General features: G+C 32.6%; 3 protein-coding genes across 3 annotated transcripts; 1 reads left to right on the top strand and 2 right to left on the bottom strand.

Annotated features, from left to right (window-relative positions):
- Window positions 1-6,369: 6,369 nt before the first annotated feature.
- On the bottom strand, window positions 6,370-9,038 carry HELRODRAFT_160153 (hypothetical protein; the record flags this gene model as incomplete). The annotated part of the gene is made up of 3 exons (XM_009017158.1): window positions 6,370-6,404; window positions 7,553-7,668; window positions 8,884-9,038. 3 exons carry the CDS (start codon window positions 9,036-9,038, stop codon window positions 6,370-6,372), a joined length of 306 nt encoding a protein of 101 aa, XP_009015406.1.
- Window positions 9,039-12,470: 3,432 nt separating this feature from the next.
- Window positions 12,471-14,008, top strand: HELRODRAFT_160152 (hypothetical protein; the record flags this gene model as incomplete). The annotated part of the gene is made up of 3 exons (XM_009017157.1): window positions 12,471-13,029; window positions 13,093-13,230; window positions 13,293-14,008. The coding sequence occupies 3 exons, from the start codon at window positions 12,471-12,473 to the stop codon at window positions 14,006-14,008; spliced, it is 1,413 nt and encodes a 470-aa protein (XP_009015405.1).
- A 1,040-nt stretch (window positions 14,009-15,048) lies between these two features.
- On the bottom strand, window positions 15,049-17,436 carry HELRODRAFT_160151 (hypothetical protein; the record flags this gene model as incomplete). Its single annotated transcript, XM_009017156.1, has 6 exons — window positions 15,049-15,192; window positions 15,325-15,431; window positions 15,702-15,762; window positions 16,228-16,413; window positions 16,484-16,669; window positions 17,425-17,436. The coding sequence occupies 6 exons, from the start codon at window positions 17,434-17,436 to the stop codon at window positions 15,049-15,051; spliced, it is 696 nt and encodes a 231-aa protein (XP_009015404.1).
- Between the last annotated feature and the right edge of the window lie 435 nt (window positions 17,437-17,871).

Here is a 17,871-nt window from a genome sequence, read left to right as displayed (position 1 = left end):
TTTAACGAAATAAATTCAAAATTAAATCCACTGTTTAAAATTTCGTTCCAGATTCTCGGTCCCTTGCAATACACGTGAGAGAACAAAATATCCGTTTTCGATTTGTTAGAGACAAGATTATTTTGTTACCGACATTGTTGTTTCATCCTGAAATAACTGTTAAATAAATCAGGTAATCGATTGGTTAACTGTTTATAAACAAAATCATCAGAAAGTAAATGCTGAGTTTCGAGAAATTCAAGTTTCGCGTGCTGTTGAACAATGGTTGACTGTGTTCAAATCGTTTGGATCTCGTTATCAATCTAACTGCTCTTTTGATTAATATTTCTATTGGTAAGGTTGATGTGTGGTACGATGAAGCCCATACAATGTTGCAGTAGTTTATTAACGGAATGCACAGATACAGAAGATTCAAACAGTTTTTTGGCAAAAATGATTTTACTCTGTTTATCATTCCTATTGACTTTGAAAGTCTGGATGATACTTGTTTTATGTGATGTTTGAAGGAGAGGTTCTGATCGAGCAGCATGCCTAGAAGTTTTAAACATTTTGTTTCAACAATTGTGTGGTTACCTAGGATGATTTTATACGGCTCCTTGTAATTTAGATATTGTACGGGTCCAAAAACCATCATTTGGCTTTTTGAACTGTTAATTGAAAGTTTATTGGATTCGAACCAAGAGATTATGTTTTTTAACTCTCTGTTTGTTTCCTCAGTAAGTTCTTTCATTGATCTGCCGCTGCTAAAAACATTCGTGTCATCAGCATAAATTACGTAGTCAAAAAACGCTAATGCAGCTGGAAGATCGTTTATGTACAATATAAATAACAAAGGACCTAGGATGCTTCCTTGAGGCACACCGTTGTTGTTTCCGAGCAGACCGGAAATTTCATCGTTCACATAAAATTGTTTTCTTTCTGTTAAGTAGCTACGAAACCAATGCAGTGATGTATTTCTAAAACCGTACTTTTCCAACTTGTTGAGCATGATGTCGTGGTTGATGCAATCAAATGCTTTCGACAGATCTAAGCACGTTCCAATGACAAATCTTTTACATTCAGTATTGATGCCAATCTTGCGAACTAGTTCTACGATTGCTAATTCTGTAGAAAATTTCTCTCTGAAACCAAATTGGGAATTTGACAAAATATTATTTTTTTGCAAAAAACTAGTCATTCGTCGGTGCATTAGTTTTTCAAGTATTTTTGAAAATGCTGGCAAGAGTGATATAGGGCGAAAATTTGATAAATCTGTTTTTCCTTTAATTTTTTCAATAGGAATTACCTTGGCGATTTTGAGACAGCTTGGAAATTTGCCCTTTTTAAAAGATAGATTTAACAAATATTCTAGAACAAACACAGTAGAATGAATCGTAGAGACGACAATTTTTGTTGGTATGTCATCGTAGCCACTTGATGTTTTTTGTTTCAAAGATTTTGTTGTTGCAATGATCTCATCAGCCGTTGCGTATCTACAAAAAAACGAGTTGGAAACAAATGTCTTGAAGTAATTCTTCCAGTGATAATTCCGTGGAATGAGCTTCAGTAAATTCGGTGCTAATTCAACAAAATAGTTATTTAAAGCATTTGCTGGGTCAGGTATTTCATTTTCTTCATTTGTTAATTTTTGTATACTATCGGGTTTTACGTCTTTTCTGTTTTTTAACTCGTTCAGAGCAGTCCACGTTTTTTTGCTCTATATTTTTCAAAAAGATGATGATAATAATTTTTTTTAAAGATTTATTTAGTTTATTACAAGTTATTTTAAGGCTTTTGAATTTATTTAAATTATTTTTATTAGGAATCAAAAGAAACTTTTTGTAACTTTTATTTATTTTTGTGATGAGATTTTTTAACTCAGAAGAGACCCAAGGTTTGTTTTTTATTGTTTTTATGATAGTATTTCGATTGGTAACTTGACAGCATTCACGAAAACATTCCTGGAAAATAGTTATAAAAGTTTGGAATGCCTCTTCAATATTTGCGCTCTCATATACGACTTGCCAGTTCACCTGACTGAGACGTTGATTTAGATTGTTGATTCTGTTTGTTGAATAAGAAAATTTTACTGATGGAGCATTTCTTTTTTCAGGAAACATAAACATTTTTTTTGAAAGATTGATTGATGAAAAAACTGGCTGGTGGTCGGAAAGACAGTGAGAAATAACGCCGGAAACCAAGATGTTTTCAGGAATTTTTGTGAATATGTTGTCAATAATAGATTGTCGATTACATTCTACTCTTGTCGGAATTGTTATTGTTTGTTGTAAACTGTAACTGTTCATAAGTTGCAAAAAATTGAACTTATTGTTTTTGTTGTTACTTTCTGACAGGTCAATGTTGAAATCACCTGCAACTATTATTAATTTGTTTTCATGATTTGCAACCAGCAAAATATCATCTAAACATTCGATGAACGAATTGACATCATAAGTTGGTGGTCGGTATGTCACAATGATTAAAACATTTTTTGTGATAGGTCTGTTTATTATTTCTAGAACGAGAAATTCGAATTCATTTTTTATACTTGTTATGTCGTCTCGGATTTTGTAATCTAAATTGTTTTTTATGTAAAGGCCGACTCCTCCACCGTGTTTTATTCTTCGGTGCTTACCTTTAAAGACATATTCGTTAATGTTAATCAAATTTTCGTTGCTGTCATTGAGCCAACTTTCAGAAATTGCGAGAACATCAATCTCAAAATTCAATTCTCGCAAGAAATCATAAATGTCATCAGATTTGTTCAACAAACTTCTTACGTTTATATGTAGAATATTGAATAAATTTTGATTAAATTGGTTTTTAATTATTTTCATTTCAGAGTTAAAATCATTTACATCATAAATCTTACATATGTTGGCAATATTTTGCTGAGAGTTTTCATCATTAGTACAAATTTTGCAATGCTTACTTGGATTAACGTTCATTGACAAAATTGAATCAGACATCGTAGTTAGAAACAACTTTTTCACTGATTTTTGGGTTGAATTGCCATTCACGGACGATTATATGTTGTGGTATTACGTCCGTATCTTTCATTTTGACAAAATCAGATTTTTCGACACAAACTCTGAACATTGTTGATGATTCATCAATTTTATTTTCTTTGCCTTTGTTTTCAACTTCTGTTTTGTTAAAAATTGGAAAACAAGATATCACTCTAATTCCATTTTTTGTTAAATATTCAGCTACATCGTTTCGATGGCATTTCTTAACATTACTCATCATGAAAAAACTTTTTTTAACAATATTTTCTCTGCTTTTAATTTGCATTCATTATTTACTTTATTTCCAATTATTTTTGATTTTGTTTTTTTGGCAACTTCTGAGTATTTTAGGGGTTGAACACTATCGGAATTTTGAGTTTCATATAATATTCCTGGAAACTTATTTAGTCGTTTACGTTTTTCCGCTAAAGTAAATGGTTGCATACTTTTATCGGTTGGGGTATCGAGATCATCAGCCCAATTTTCAGTTTTTACAACTGAAAATTCATTAATTGATTAATTCATTAACGTCATTGACGTTATGGGATTTCGCTTTTTGAGTTACATTTTCATTGTTGATATTGTTCGGCGCTTTGGTATTTACTTTATTTTTTGCCGCAAAATTTTCTTCACGTTGTGACAACAATGGCTGCAACGATTCTATTATTTGCATTTGTTGTTTATTTAACACGTCGATAATATCTTTTCTAATTTTTTCAAAATTTGTTTTCAAAATGTTGTCTAATTTAGGAATTTTTGCCATATTCATACTAAAAAAAATAGGACATTTTTCAAGCATGTAGTTTGCATTCAAAAACTTCAAAATTGAAATTATTTCCAGAAATTTTTCTTTTTTCAGATTACCCCGCGAGACTAACTTTTAATATTTTTCACATTTTAAATTGTCCAAATCATTTTTCAGTTGTTTTAAAGCAAATACTATATCGTCGTTATTGTAAAAATTAGCAGTATTGTTTAAAAAACAATCATTTTCTAACATATTTGAATTATTTATAAGAAAATACAAAAGTTTATTAACAACGTAAGAACGAGCCGCCATTTTTTTTCTTATCTTCATTAAGAAGGATTAACTCACGTCTCATGTGGATCAATTTCGCCTAAAAAAGCAAACAATGACTAATTTTTCTGCATACGCATCACAAAAAAGCAAACAATGACTTTTTTTCTGCATGCGCATCACAGACAGGCGAATCAGAAGAGATGAAAAATGACTTCTGGACTGCATTCTCTGACACCATCTCAACAATACCAAAATCTGAAACAATCCCGATTGGAGGCGATCTCAATGGCCACGTTGGATAAAAAAACAAATGATTTTGACAACGTACATGGCTATGGAGAACGGAATGAGGATGGCAACCGCTTCCATCAGTTTGCTGAAAGTCACGGGTTTTGTTTACTGAACACATATTTTAGAAAAAGGTTAGATAATCTCATAAAATACAAAAGTGGACCATCAGCAAATTGATATTTTCGCTGTCAAGCAACAACACCGAAGGCTATTCAAAAATGTCGAAATCATGTGTCGCCAAACATAGACTCGTTGTGGCAGACCTGGTTGGTTGTCGAACTGTTACAACATAAGTCTAAACAAATGCCTCAGAGAATCAAAACGTGGAAGCTGAAAAGCAATATTCACCGAGAAAAATTTCAACAGATTGTCGCCACACAGTTAGATCACCAATCGCAAGGTTTTGCTTTGTTGGTGCCTCATGTATGAAAAACAACAAAAATGAGATGGTTCTTGAACAAGATGGGATCAAGTTACAGTGGAGAAAATACTTCAACCGTCTGTTAAACTAAATAAATCCCATCAATGTTAACTTTGACGCTCCACCCACTAAGCCGATACGCACTGGTGACATTTGGAATCTAATATATGCTGATGATATCGTTTTAACAGCCACGTCTGAGCAGAATGCAGCACAGATGTTTGAAGATTGGAACACCAGACTCGCCGATCATGGGTTCAAAGTCAACATCAGCAAAACCAAAGAAATGAACACTGGTGAACCCATCCAATCCACAGCTACTGGACGATGGCCATGTTCAGTTTGTAAAAGCTGGTGTAGGTAACAATTCAATCAAGTGTCAGCAGTGTAACCAGTGGTGTCACAAATGTTGTTCAAAAATAATTGGTACTTTATTTAAAGTGTCCAATTTTGTTTGTCCTGCTTGCATCAATCCACAACAACAAATTCGAAATAACACTGTTTTTAAAGCCATTAAAATAGAGAAGTCACATAGTTTCAATATCTAGGGGATGTTCTGGATTGTACCAGAACAGCTGAAGCTGCCGTTCGAGCACGCATACGTGCAGCCTGAAATAAATGGCATCTCCTTGCCTCTTTATTGTTGTGGCGTGACATCTCACTACCACTGTGATACGTCCGGTGTTGTTATATGGTGCAGAAACATGGCCAATGACAACCAAACTTGAACAACAACTTCAACGAACCGATATGAAAATGCTCCGATGGATGCAACGAATTAGTCTGAAGGACCATATCAAATCTACCGAAATTCTGCGTCGTGCTGGTTTAGATGATATAAAAGACGAATATCAGCAACACCGTATGCGGTGGTTTGGTCATGTCAAACGAAGTGAAAACAGCGCCATATTTTCTCTTGAAGATGTTGAAGTACCTGGCACACGTCCCAAAGGCCGTCCAAAAAAGTCCTGGTCGCAAACAATCGAGCAAGACATGAAAGCTCTAAATTTAAATGAAATGGATACAACTGATCGTCTAATTTGGCGCAAAAAATGGCGGCAAAGAAAACAACGTCCTACCTCGGGGAACTGGGTCTCTGGACGCTAAACGAAGTTTGATTGATTTGAACAAAACCATATTCGCGTTTGTAATGATTCGATATAACGTTATCTGTATGACAACGCCATAGCATTGGCTGCATTCGTTCGATCGACAACCTGCTCCGCCATTACAAAAAATGCATGTTTCGACGAGGCTCAAATCTAAATTTTTACTGATTAATTTTATTTGTTAAAATTAATTTGATAAAAGTTTAAACTATTGTCATATAGTCATCTAATGCATTCCATTGCGAACGAAGTACGATTTAAAGTCAGTTTATGCTGATCATATTTCTCAATGTACACATTCACTGGATGATGTACACTTTCATTACTACATCACCTACACCCTACTTCATTTATTTTACGTTTTATTAATATTATTTATTTATTTTTAATTATAGCATTTTCTGCTAGCACCAATACCGTGATTGATAATACATAAGTGGATGGGTAGTCTCAGAACAATATGAAAATGTCTATTATGTGTCCAGATGTAGTATACTACATGAGTGGATGGGTAGTCTCAGAACAATATGAAAATGTCCATTATGTGTCCAGATGTAGTATACTAGAAATTGTCTCTACCAAAAGAAGTTGTTTCCATTTACTTTAATTAAAAAATAAAAAACGTACTTTTTCCATCCGATGGTGTCAATAAATGTTTTTTTTCAATGCAAAGTTAACATCAATTAAAAAATTAATTTAAAAAAAAATATTGTTAATATAAAATTAAAAATAATATACCTCTTGTATTTACTTCAAAGGTGTGTCACCAATTTGAACAAATTTTAACTTGAACAATTTGTGGATTTTTTAAAAATGTTTTAGCTTTGATTGTTGGAAAATACATTTCCATATTCCAACCCAAGGTGAAGATTTTCTGAACCTTATGCACCATAATCTACAAACAAGTCATAGAATAGCCTACTATTCTCTCATTAATTTACTAGAGCCTTAGCTTGACTGGTGCTAATTTTTTTTAGAAACATACGGATTACTAAAAGTATTCTATTTGGTATCTAGAAACTTTCTGTCAATAAGTGAGTTGTTAAAATAGCTGTTTATGAAGTACGTGGAAGCTGATGTCAGCAGGAATTATGGCTAGAGGTTCAACGTAGCGATTAGTAACCCCTCGATACCGGTATTACTGAGGTTTTGCATTTCCACATTCTGATCTTTATCTGATCTCTTCCAGATCTTTATAGTTTCCTATTTTTTCTGCCTCTTTTATTGCTACATTATGATCAGATGGTATCAAAATATCAATTAATAGATATTGTTTGTTTCTTGTTTTTATCGTAGTGGACAATATCTGGTCTATTAACATTAATGATTCAATCAGTATTTAATGGGATATCCCACATAACAATGGTGTTATATTGTTTGATTACTGATTTTGACTGATGCTCGTACTATTTATCAGATACCTCTAAATTGTGGTGCTTCAACAATTTCCAGTGTATATAGCTCGCTACCCGTTGTAGCGATTTAAATATTCATTTTCCAACCAATATACTAAAACGATAAATATGATGATAATGCTCTTCACATAGGTGACCCAATCGACATTTGCTATCTACTTGATGTTTTGAAATATTTTTTTGGCGAAACCTTGTATTTAAAGCTTGGTCCTGAGCGGCTATTAGCAAACTTTCTGTTCCACCTTTCAAATCTGAGGTCCTGGGCCAATCGAGAGAGTTGTTCATTATCAACATCGTTCATAACTGACCATGAAGTGGTTTTTGCTTATAAAGCTGAAGTTTTTCTATAATCATTTTACTTTTAATATCCTTTTTATTGTCAAATTTGTATTTTTTGTACATCTTGGTAACTGTTTTGAGTACACTGTTTTGTTGTTTTTGTGTTGCCCAACTAGTTTCATTTATTTAGCTTTGTTTGAATTTAGATATAAACCTAGTTGCTTGATTGCTAATTTAAAAGCAGTCATTATTCCATTGAATCCTCTACAACCTTGTTTCCTTGGCAGGTGTATTTTCTATATCAGCTTTTTAGATGATGCACAATCTATTCAGGTTATCCAATACAAACTAACGTTAACACTTTCGGTCGACAAAGGTGTACTCCAGGGTGACCTGTGTTCGCCAATACTCTTCAACTTATGTTTCAACCCGCTAATGAAATACGGGAGCCAAAATGGAAATCGTTTTAAAATTGATCAAACACATTAAGCTGCAACAAAAACATCAAATAATGTGATATTTCATTCCTACACACATACAGTTTGAATTCTACAACTAAAATTTGTCAACAACATGGATATCGTCCAACTTGGATAACCTGATTATAGGTAAAGTCGGAGAATGGCTTGATATGCCAAGCAGTGGCTGAGTAACCGCAGGTACTTTTGTTACAAATAAAGCTTGGCGGTAACAACATTGTGTCACTAAAAAACCGCAGAAAAACAATACTGAAAATTTGAGGAAATTTAAAACACATCAACATTGTGTCACTAAAAAACCGCAGAAAAACAATACTGAAAATTTGAGGAAATTTAAAACACATCAACATTGTGTCACTAAAAAACCGCAGAAAAACAATACGGAAAATTTGAGGAAATTTAAAACACATCAATAAAGAAATCAATGACGCGAAACCACTTCAAATTTCACCAAGTCGAATAGTCGGACAATATATCTCGTTTAAAATTGTTCAAATAGGGTAAAACTACAACTCCCATACGTCCCCTTTGCAGCGTTCGTCAAACAAATAAACATGACGCGTCAAACTGTGGTTCAACATAAGCTCTGACAAGATAAACAGACACAATAGTGCGGACATTGATCATAAAAGAGTTAAAGTCAAAAGCTCCAACTAACTGCTGCCTATCTGCAGTTATTTAACACGTAATTCTCGGCAATGTTATTCTACGCGGTTGCAAAATAGAGGTGCTTGAACTGACGACATGTTATGAAACCAACCTACACTTTCATGCAAACAATGTAAACGTCAAAAATACATAAATCTGAACTCACATTCATTTATCGACTACATCAACTTCTTCTCGTGCCTTATCCTTTCAGGACCTTGGCGACCACCGACCTCCACAAAACCCGATTTTTAACACTTTGTAGTAGTAGAAATGCTGTGATATTCAACAAGTGACACAAGGACTTTACGAATGTGATTCGTTGTTGACCGCGATCTCTTTTTCCTGCAATCTTTCCAGTAGTTGTTAAATTTTCCATTTTTTCCATTTCGGATTATCTGTAGTAATTTCCTCTTTTTTTTAACCGGAGTGTTTTAGCGCATCCTCGTTCGAAGTATGAAATTTTCATAATTTTTCTCAAAAAGCAGCATTAATCTTTTTTCTGTTTTGTTAGAAATTGTCCAGGGCTCAAAACCTAAGTTAGCACAAAAAAAATGTGACACCCTAACAGTTTTAATTTTGTGTATACTTTGATTTTACTGTTGGTGAGAATGTTTTTCATTTTAGAATAAGCATCTTTCGTCATAGTTATCCTTCGTTTGATATCCACATCACATTTACAACCTGAGGTAATCAGACTTTCAAGATAATTGAAGCTGCTGACTTGTTATACATCAACTGCTCTACAATAATTAATACATTCGAATATCGTCAACTGGTTTTTATATTAACTTTTTAAGTATTTACAATTTTGTGGTCAATTTACTTTGATGTAAAATTAAAATTAATATACACACTGATATTACCTCGTCATGTAGAACTTATACATGCTTGTGGGACACATGAGAAAGTATGGGGACATCAGAAAAGCTGGTCAAAGTACTGAAAGGACTTTATGAAGAATCAAAAATGTCGGTAATAATAGGTACAGAACTTGGAGATTGGATAAAGACAGACATTGAAAGCAGACAGGGCGATCCAATATCACCAATACTATTCATAGCATTGCTAGAAAAAATGGAAAATTCGGAATTGGGTGGAATTGACATAGGAAGGAGAACTGTCAAAGATCTCAGGGTTGCAGACGATATAGACCTTCTAGAGAAGGTCTACAGAAACTAATTGAACTAACATATGTTGGTGGAAAAGATCACGGGTTGCATATCAACAAAGAAGATGGTGATGATTACGGAAAAGGCAGAAACAATGCGGAATTTCAGATAGAATCAGAAAAACTAGAACAAATAGACCGGTTTGTGTATTTTGGCAATCTTATAACCTGTGACAACTGCACCAAAAAATTGACAGAAGGATAGCAATAGCCCATGGAATGTTCGCATCATTGAAAGAAATATGGAAAAGTGGAAATATATCTATAAAAACAAAGTTGAGAATGATAGAATCTTGTGTTTTTCCGAGCTTGCTCTATACATGTGAGACATGGACAATAAAGAAAAGAGACAAAGACAGATTGGAAACATTTGAGATGAAATGTTACCGAAATTTGTTGGGAATCAGTTGGAGGCAGAAAGTAAAGAATGAAACCATCAGAAATCAACTTGGAAGACAAAAAAATGTAAATGACAAAGTCAGAGAAAGGAAATTGGGATTTTTTGGACACATTTGTAGAATGAGAGAAGACGGATTGATTAAGATGGCACTAATGAGGAAAAGAGATTGGAAGAAAAAAATTGGTAGACCTGCAAAGAAATGGATGGATGACATTAGTGAATGGACTGGTGTTGGTATTCTGAATTCAATAAAACTGGCCAAAGATAAAAAAGTTTTTTGGAAAAAAAAAAGGAAAAAATAAAAGTAAAAAGCATGCTTAGATGTACATCATCCGCCTCGACGGTCTCTCAATGGATGGACAAAGAAGAATCATTGATTGATTGATTGATTGATTGATTGATTGTAGAATTTATTGTAATAAAACCATGAAGCATCAGGCATTTTTAGAAACCGTTTTTAAATTTTCTTGTTTTTAACGCTTGATCTTGGGTAATTATATAGTATCATTATTACTATTATTCTAATTATTATTATTTGTGCGTAACCGTGTTTTTCCAACCGCACAACATTAGAGTTGAATTTTGGCCAAGCATTAAACCAACAAACACATCTTGCTAAACATCCTTGTGCTCCTAAATTTTCCGAGTTTTCCACTAATTTAAAAAAATTATTTTACCTAAATTGTCTATCTAAAACATTTAAATAATATTCTCACGAAACTTGGATTGTTATACAACTCTAACAATTTTAAATAATTCTTTTCACAAAATGTCAAACTTCAACAAACAAAAAACTGATCCTTGCATTTAATTTGAAACCATGTGTATACATCATACAAGTTTATATTTGTGGGTTTGTACAAGTGAAAATATCAAATAGTAATAAGTATAAGATGAAGTAGTCATAACAAATATCTACAATTATCACAACATAACTGCTAACCAAGTTGCATGTCTTCCTTTGTTAAAAATAATTTTTTGTCAGAAAATTGTACAAGGCCTTTTACTTCATTCAGTATCGGACAAACACCTTCCTTTAGCCTTCTTTCTCTTTCAGTGACTAATAACTTTATACATTCTATATAATCCCTTGGTATCAAAGAATTATAATTTTTATGTTTCATGCTACGAGTTAAAGTGTTTGAAAGTTGATTTTCTTTCTTGTAATATTGAACAATAGCATTCCTAAGGTGAAGAATGCCCTCCTTGTTGTTAATATTTGACACAAATATTACATCTTCAACAAATGGGTACATGGATTTAAAGAAGAAGGACTTCAATAAGTGCTGCCTGATTTTCTGTAAATATTCTCTTCCTAAAAAAGAAAAAAAGCGTATGATTATGATTTCAATTTATCAGTTTTATAAATTTATATAAAGTAACTTCAGGGTTCTAGGGTCAAAAAGTCCAACTTTTATTCTAGGGTCAAAAAGCCCAACTTTTATTAGTATTTCAAAGTTGCAGTTTATTATTTTTAATATGTGCAAATTTTAATTTCTCAAAACTATTTGTATTTTTAACAAGAGGGCCCGTTGTACTTCGTACCGCCTTGGAAATGAATGTTGCATTAATAACAGTTTAATTAACTTGGATAAAAGATGAAATATCAGCATAATTATTTACAGTTGTATCCTTCTTAATATCAAACGACTAATCGTTGTCTGATCCCAAATATTTAGTTGTCCCATTGCGCGTGCACATTAGGGTGGTCACAAGAAATTTTTTTTTGAAATCTTATTGGGGGAACCCCCTAAATTGTGCCACTTGACTAAAAAATGACATTTGTAAAGTTTTAGCTCAATTGGATAATGCTAACCCGTGCCTCATCGAGGTAGAAATTTTGAAAAATTGGAAAATTTTGAAAAAAAAACGCAGTTTTTTGTTTGTAAAATAAAAACGGTTCATTCTAGAAACATGATTTAAATTTTATTTTGTTCATTGATTTGTTTTCTTCAAATGTTATAATAATCACTATTTAGCTACAAGTTATAGTTTCTGACATATTTGCATTGCTACAGATACACATTGAAAAAACGTTGAAATTCTCCATAACACAAAAACACACAATAACTTATTTACTATTACTAACCCGGATGCAATATGTTGTTTTTATGTATTAATATTAAGATCTTTTGGTTTATCCACGTTTTTTCATCTTTGGTTTATATTCTTTGTTTTTCCGGTTTTTAAAACACACGATATTAAATAGTTTAATCACCACGTTTATTGTTTTGGTATTCTCAGTTGTGATGGCTTCCTTTTTATCTACATCTGCTACGAGAAGTTCAAGACAAAAGGATAAAATTTATTTAATTGGTTTTGTGACCCACCAAATTACTGGTGGCAAATTACCATCAAATCGTCAAGTGTTACGTAGTTTGTTTTATAACATCCGTGAAGTAAAGCTGAATATAAAAGGTGCGGCTAGGTTAACGATAAAAAAAGTTTTTATTTTCTGGGAGAAAGCAAGGATACAAACAAAACATTTGAAAGACTCTGTTGCTAAGCTAGAAAAACTTCATGAAGAATGGAGAAAACTACAAAAAAATTCTAACAGAACTGGACCAGCTCAGACAGAGAAAGAAAAACTTTTTAAGGCCATACTTGATGACCTATTTGACATAGCTCATCAAGATGCACTCCAGACTGCAACAGAGGAAGACAAATTGTTTTTGCTTAAGCAGAGAGAAAAGGGGCGCCCAGGTGTCATGGGAGGAGTTGATTTACAGTGTGTAAAAGCTGAAGAGCGTTGTCAAAAAAGAAATGCTTCGGAAATGGCGAGGTTAACAAAATTTAGGACAAGTTCAGGTGAGTTAATTTAAAGTAGATTGTTATTCTTGTTTAATTATAATGATGTGTTTTATATTTTAGAATTAGAAGAGCTTAAATCGTTAGGCAGCAGCACGTCAGATGAAGATGAAATTGAAGATAATGATCAACGCACAGAGAAGGTAGATATGGTGACACTAAATTATGGGCCTGAAAAAAAGATGAAAAAATACACTAGAGGTAAAAAATACACTTTAGAAAATAAAGAGCAAAACTCATTCAACAAAGATTTACAAATTCAGAATTAGAAGGAGCAGTTGTACATTGGGGTGGGAAATTACTTCCAGATATGTTAAATAAAGAAAATGTTGAAAGAGTTGCAGTCTTAATTAGCTGTGGAGAAGAAGAACAGTTAATTGGAGTTCCCCTATTAGAAAATGGTGCTGGCAGTACGATTGCAAAATCTGTTTATTCAGAACTTGGAAAGTGGGGTGCACTAGACAAGATTCAAGCAATGTCCTTTGACACAACTGCCGTGAATACTGGCCGCATTAAAGGCGCTTGCGTTTTATTAGAGCAATTGATGGAGAAAAAATTATTGTATCTTTCATGTCGCCACCACATTTTGGAGGTAGTGTTGAGATCAGGTTTTGATGCTGCATTGGGAAAGACTACAGGCCCTCAATCGGATATTTTCAAAAAATTTAAAACTGAATGGAACAGCATTGATAAAAAAAAATTTAAATCAGGAGTTAAAGATAAAAGTGAAGCCAGCAAATTGATTAATCCGGATCAACTTTCAAGTTATCTTCTAAAACAATTAACAGTTCATCATTCAAGGAGCGATTACAAAGAATTGATTAGTCTTTGTCTTATATTTTTAGAACGCTTTCCGTCAGAAAACATCGTGTTTGCGGCTCCTGGTGCTTTTCATCACGCAAGGTGGATGGCGAAGGCGATATATTCATTGAAAATATACCTATTTAGAGAACAGTTTCAACTGACAAATTTTGAATAGCAAGGATTCCATGATATTTGTCTATTTATTATAAATATTTATGTGAAAGTGTGGTTGGATGCCCCGAAACCTGCACTTGCTCCAAACCAAGATTTACAATTGTTAAAATCTTTGGTAAATTACAATAAAGTCAATCTCAGATAAATCAGTTTCAAAATTTATCAACCACTTATGGTACCTCAGTCCAGAGCAGGCTGTTTTTTCATTATTCGATGATTCATTAAGTAATTGTGTAAAAAAGAGAATGGCAACAAAATTAATATCTCAAGCAAATGAGGATGAAGAACTTGATGACTACTGTGATATGAAACCACTAATAAAATTAAATGAAGTATCAGAGATATTAGACAAAAATGTTGACCATTTTATTTCATCACAATCAATCAATTTTTTAAAAAGATTTAATATTAATGATCAATTTTTGCATACCAATCCAGAATTATGGAGTAATAACGAAAAATATTTGAAGAGTAAAAAGATTGTGGACGGGTTAAAAGTTACAATTGATACAGCAGAGAGGGGTGTTAAATTAATAACAGATTACAACTCATGTATTACAAAAGATGAAGAACAAAAACAATATCTTTTGCAGGTAATTGCTGAATGTCGGACAAAATTTCCTGGTTGCTCAAAAGCCTCCTTATCCGAGCCTCTACCTTTTGAACAAACAATGAGTTAAAGTAGGAATTTGTTTGATGTATTACAACTTTAAACAATATAATATGATTAAAAAATAAGTTTATTTGTTAATAATAATGATTTAGATACAACGGTGTTATTTTAAAAACATTTCTTCATAAACAAATTAAGTTTTTGTGTGTTTTTGTGTTATAGTGAAATTCAACGTTTTTTCAATGTGTATCTGCAACATTGCAAATGTCAGAAACTATAATTTGTAGCTAAATAGTGATCATAGTAACATTTGAAGAAAACAAATCAATGAACAAAATAAAATTTAAATCATGTTTCTAGAGTGAACCGTTTTTATTTTACAAACAAAAAACTACGTTTTTTTTCTAAATTTTCCAATTTTTCGAAATTTAAACTTCGATGAGGCACGGGTTAGCATTATCCAATTGAGCTAAAACTTTACAAATGTCATTTTTAGTCAAGTGGCACAATTTAGGGGGTTCCCCCAATAAGATTTCAAAATTTTTTTTTTTACATATAGCGTTGTAACCACCCTAATGTATATCAGTAATGAGTATTTTAAATTTTTTTGTTTGTATAAACACTGATGTTTCATTAAATTCACAAAACAATTCCATCAGAAAGGTTTCGTTATTTTCGTCAACAGATGAATAAAAAAGATAGACCTTAGACGTAGATGAGAAATAATTTGCAGCTGCACAATGCGAGATATATTTGGGTTTTTTTTCTTCTTTGTTAAAATAGTTCAATTTTTTGACATTAATGTTGATTGCTGACATTAGTATAAAATTGTAATCGTTTAAAAGTGAATTCATTGGTTCGTAACAATAGCTTTTTAATGCCGGACTAATTAAATGCCAGTTTCCACTACAATCTTAGTTCTTTTAGTGATATTTCATAATTCGTCCAAAATAACACACAAAAAATTTTAAAAAGTAAAAAAATGATTTTGAGCAGTTTAAAAATTTAAGACATTCAGCTTAAATTTCACTTGGACAATAATTGATAAAATAGCGTTTATAATAAATGGAATAAGACAAACCTTCAGTCAAACAATCCAGGAATGTTCCAACTAGAATTACGTGACCTTTCATGTTGTAGTCCTTTAAAGTTTATTCGCAAAATTTGTAAAATGTCATGAAAATTTTATCAAAAACAATTTTCAATATTAAAATTTTTCATCTTTTTTACCTGTTACAATTATCTATAAAGATTAAGAAATTTAACATAATTATTATAGTCAACTTACAATTTATATAATAATCAAATTGAGCTATACAATTAATTTCAATTAATCTTGATTTTATAATTCTGTTTTCATTACTAATTATTTGTTAGAATCAGATATCTTTGTAGCCCGCGATTGCAAATTTGCACACCACGAGTTGTGGATGGGAGAATTGGTGGTTGGATGATTGAATTTAGATCGTGCAGGTTACAACATTTGTCATTATAATTTATATACGTAATAGAACTGTTAAAAACGTATCCATTATTAAGTGTTAGCGACTTGTTAGCATGCCTAATTATAACAAATAGACAGAAGTATGCAAGCAAATAATATATACCTGTACAATTGACAACCACGTTCTCAGCAAACTGTGAGAATCTCTGTACAATCTCAAATCAAAAACCACGATGAAAAGACAAGAAGGAGTGAAGAACGGAGCCAAATTGAAGTGGTTGGAATTGTGGTAGGGTACATCCAATAATTGAATAGAGAGATGAAAATCCAGTTTTTGAGGTACTGATGACTAAAAAAGCATGTAAAATCAAATTTCAACAATCTTCATCGTCAATTCTGTCGTTCAAATTAAAACAGACCTTGCTTAAAACATTGTAGATGAAATTTTTGGAAGGTCCAAAATTAATTTCTCGGAAATGCAAAAATGATCTGTTTTCATCCGTTTCTTCTTCATAAATTTGAGAGAGTGTTGGTGATGAGGTTGTTGCTGCAGGCGTTGTTGAAATTTGTTCCAACGACCTGCACAGAGCTGTTTTGCCATGTAACTAAAAGGTTTTAAAAAATGAATAATATATTAATTATTGTAATGTAACGTAGAACACCTCTAATAAGTAATCTGATGAGCTAATTGTGCTTTGTCTGGTTGAAAAACCGATATTTTAAATAGTTGTTGTAAATGTGATAACTTTTAAAACAACTGGTTGTTAGCCATAAATCTTATCTGAAAAATTTGAAAATATTTTAGTCCAAAAATGAGATGTCTTGGACGGATGAAACACAAATTGGGGACATCAGAAACTAAATTTATCAACTTTTTCAACATTTTCTCGCCGTAAGCGCCGTTTTAAATCTTATTCTGTTCTCTACCAAAAGTTCGTTCTTTATTTAGTCAAAAATACTGTCAATTTTTTGTTACATGTCAATTCGTCCCACGTCAGTTCGTCCCGTGTCAATTAGTCCCACGTCAATTCATCCAACGTCATTTCGTCCCACGTCAGTCCGTCTCACGTTAAAATTTCACCGCTAACAATGATGATGATATTAGTTGATTTCGAGCGAGCGGCGATGAATGCATTTAGAGTTACATATCTAAATGCTACCGTTACTGGCTATTACTTTCATTTGTGCCAGAACGTTTTAAAAAAAGTTAACGAACTTGGAATGAAATCAGTTTATGAAAACGACGACGATATCAGAATTTATATTCGTTCCTTATCAGCGTTAGCTTTTGTACCAGAAGAGGATGTTGGAGAAGCATTCGATATCTCGGCCGAAGCGAACATTTAGATAAATTGCTTACGTTTTTCGACATTCGTACAATCGAGGTCAACGAATCAGAGGCAGAGCCGAAAATTATGGACCAGCCCTTTTTCCGATACCTACTTGGAATAAATACGCAGCGAGGCAAGACGGAATAGCTCAAACAAATAATATATGTGAAGGATGGCGTTACAGTCTGCAGTCTCTATTCAACTGTCATCATCCCAACCTCTGGCAGTTTATCGAGAGAATACGTAGTGACATAACAAAGCAGAAAGCTGTTGTTCTTAATTAAGTCAAAAATCGATTTTTTAAATAGCCCATAGTTAGACACTTGTAAAATTAAATACGGTAATTTTGACCACAGTTTTAAACCAAAAACAAAAACTGAAGATGAAAATAAAACAGTACGAGGGACAATACAATTGTATAATGGAGTGTGCCGAGTTGATCTTTTGCAATATTCAGACGATTTAATTAAATATGA

This window comes from Helobdella robusta (genome assembly GCF_000326865.2).
Source record: "Helobdella robusta unplaced genomic scaffold HELROscaffold_2, whole genome shotgun sequence".
NCBI lineage: Eukaryota > Metazoa > Annelida > Clitellata > Rhynchobdellida > Glossiphoniidae > Helobdella > Helobdella robusta.
The sequence above is the reverse complement of the archived record's forward strand: the minus strand, read 5'-3'. Positions and strand labels throughout refer to the sequence as shown.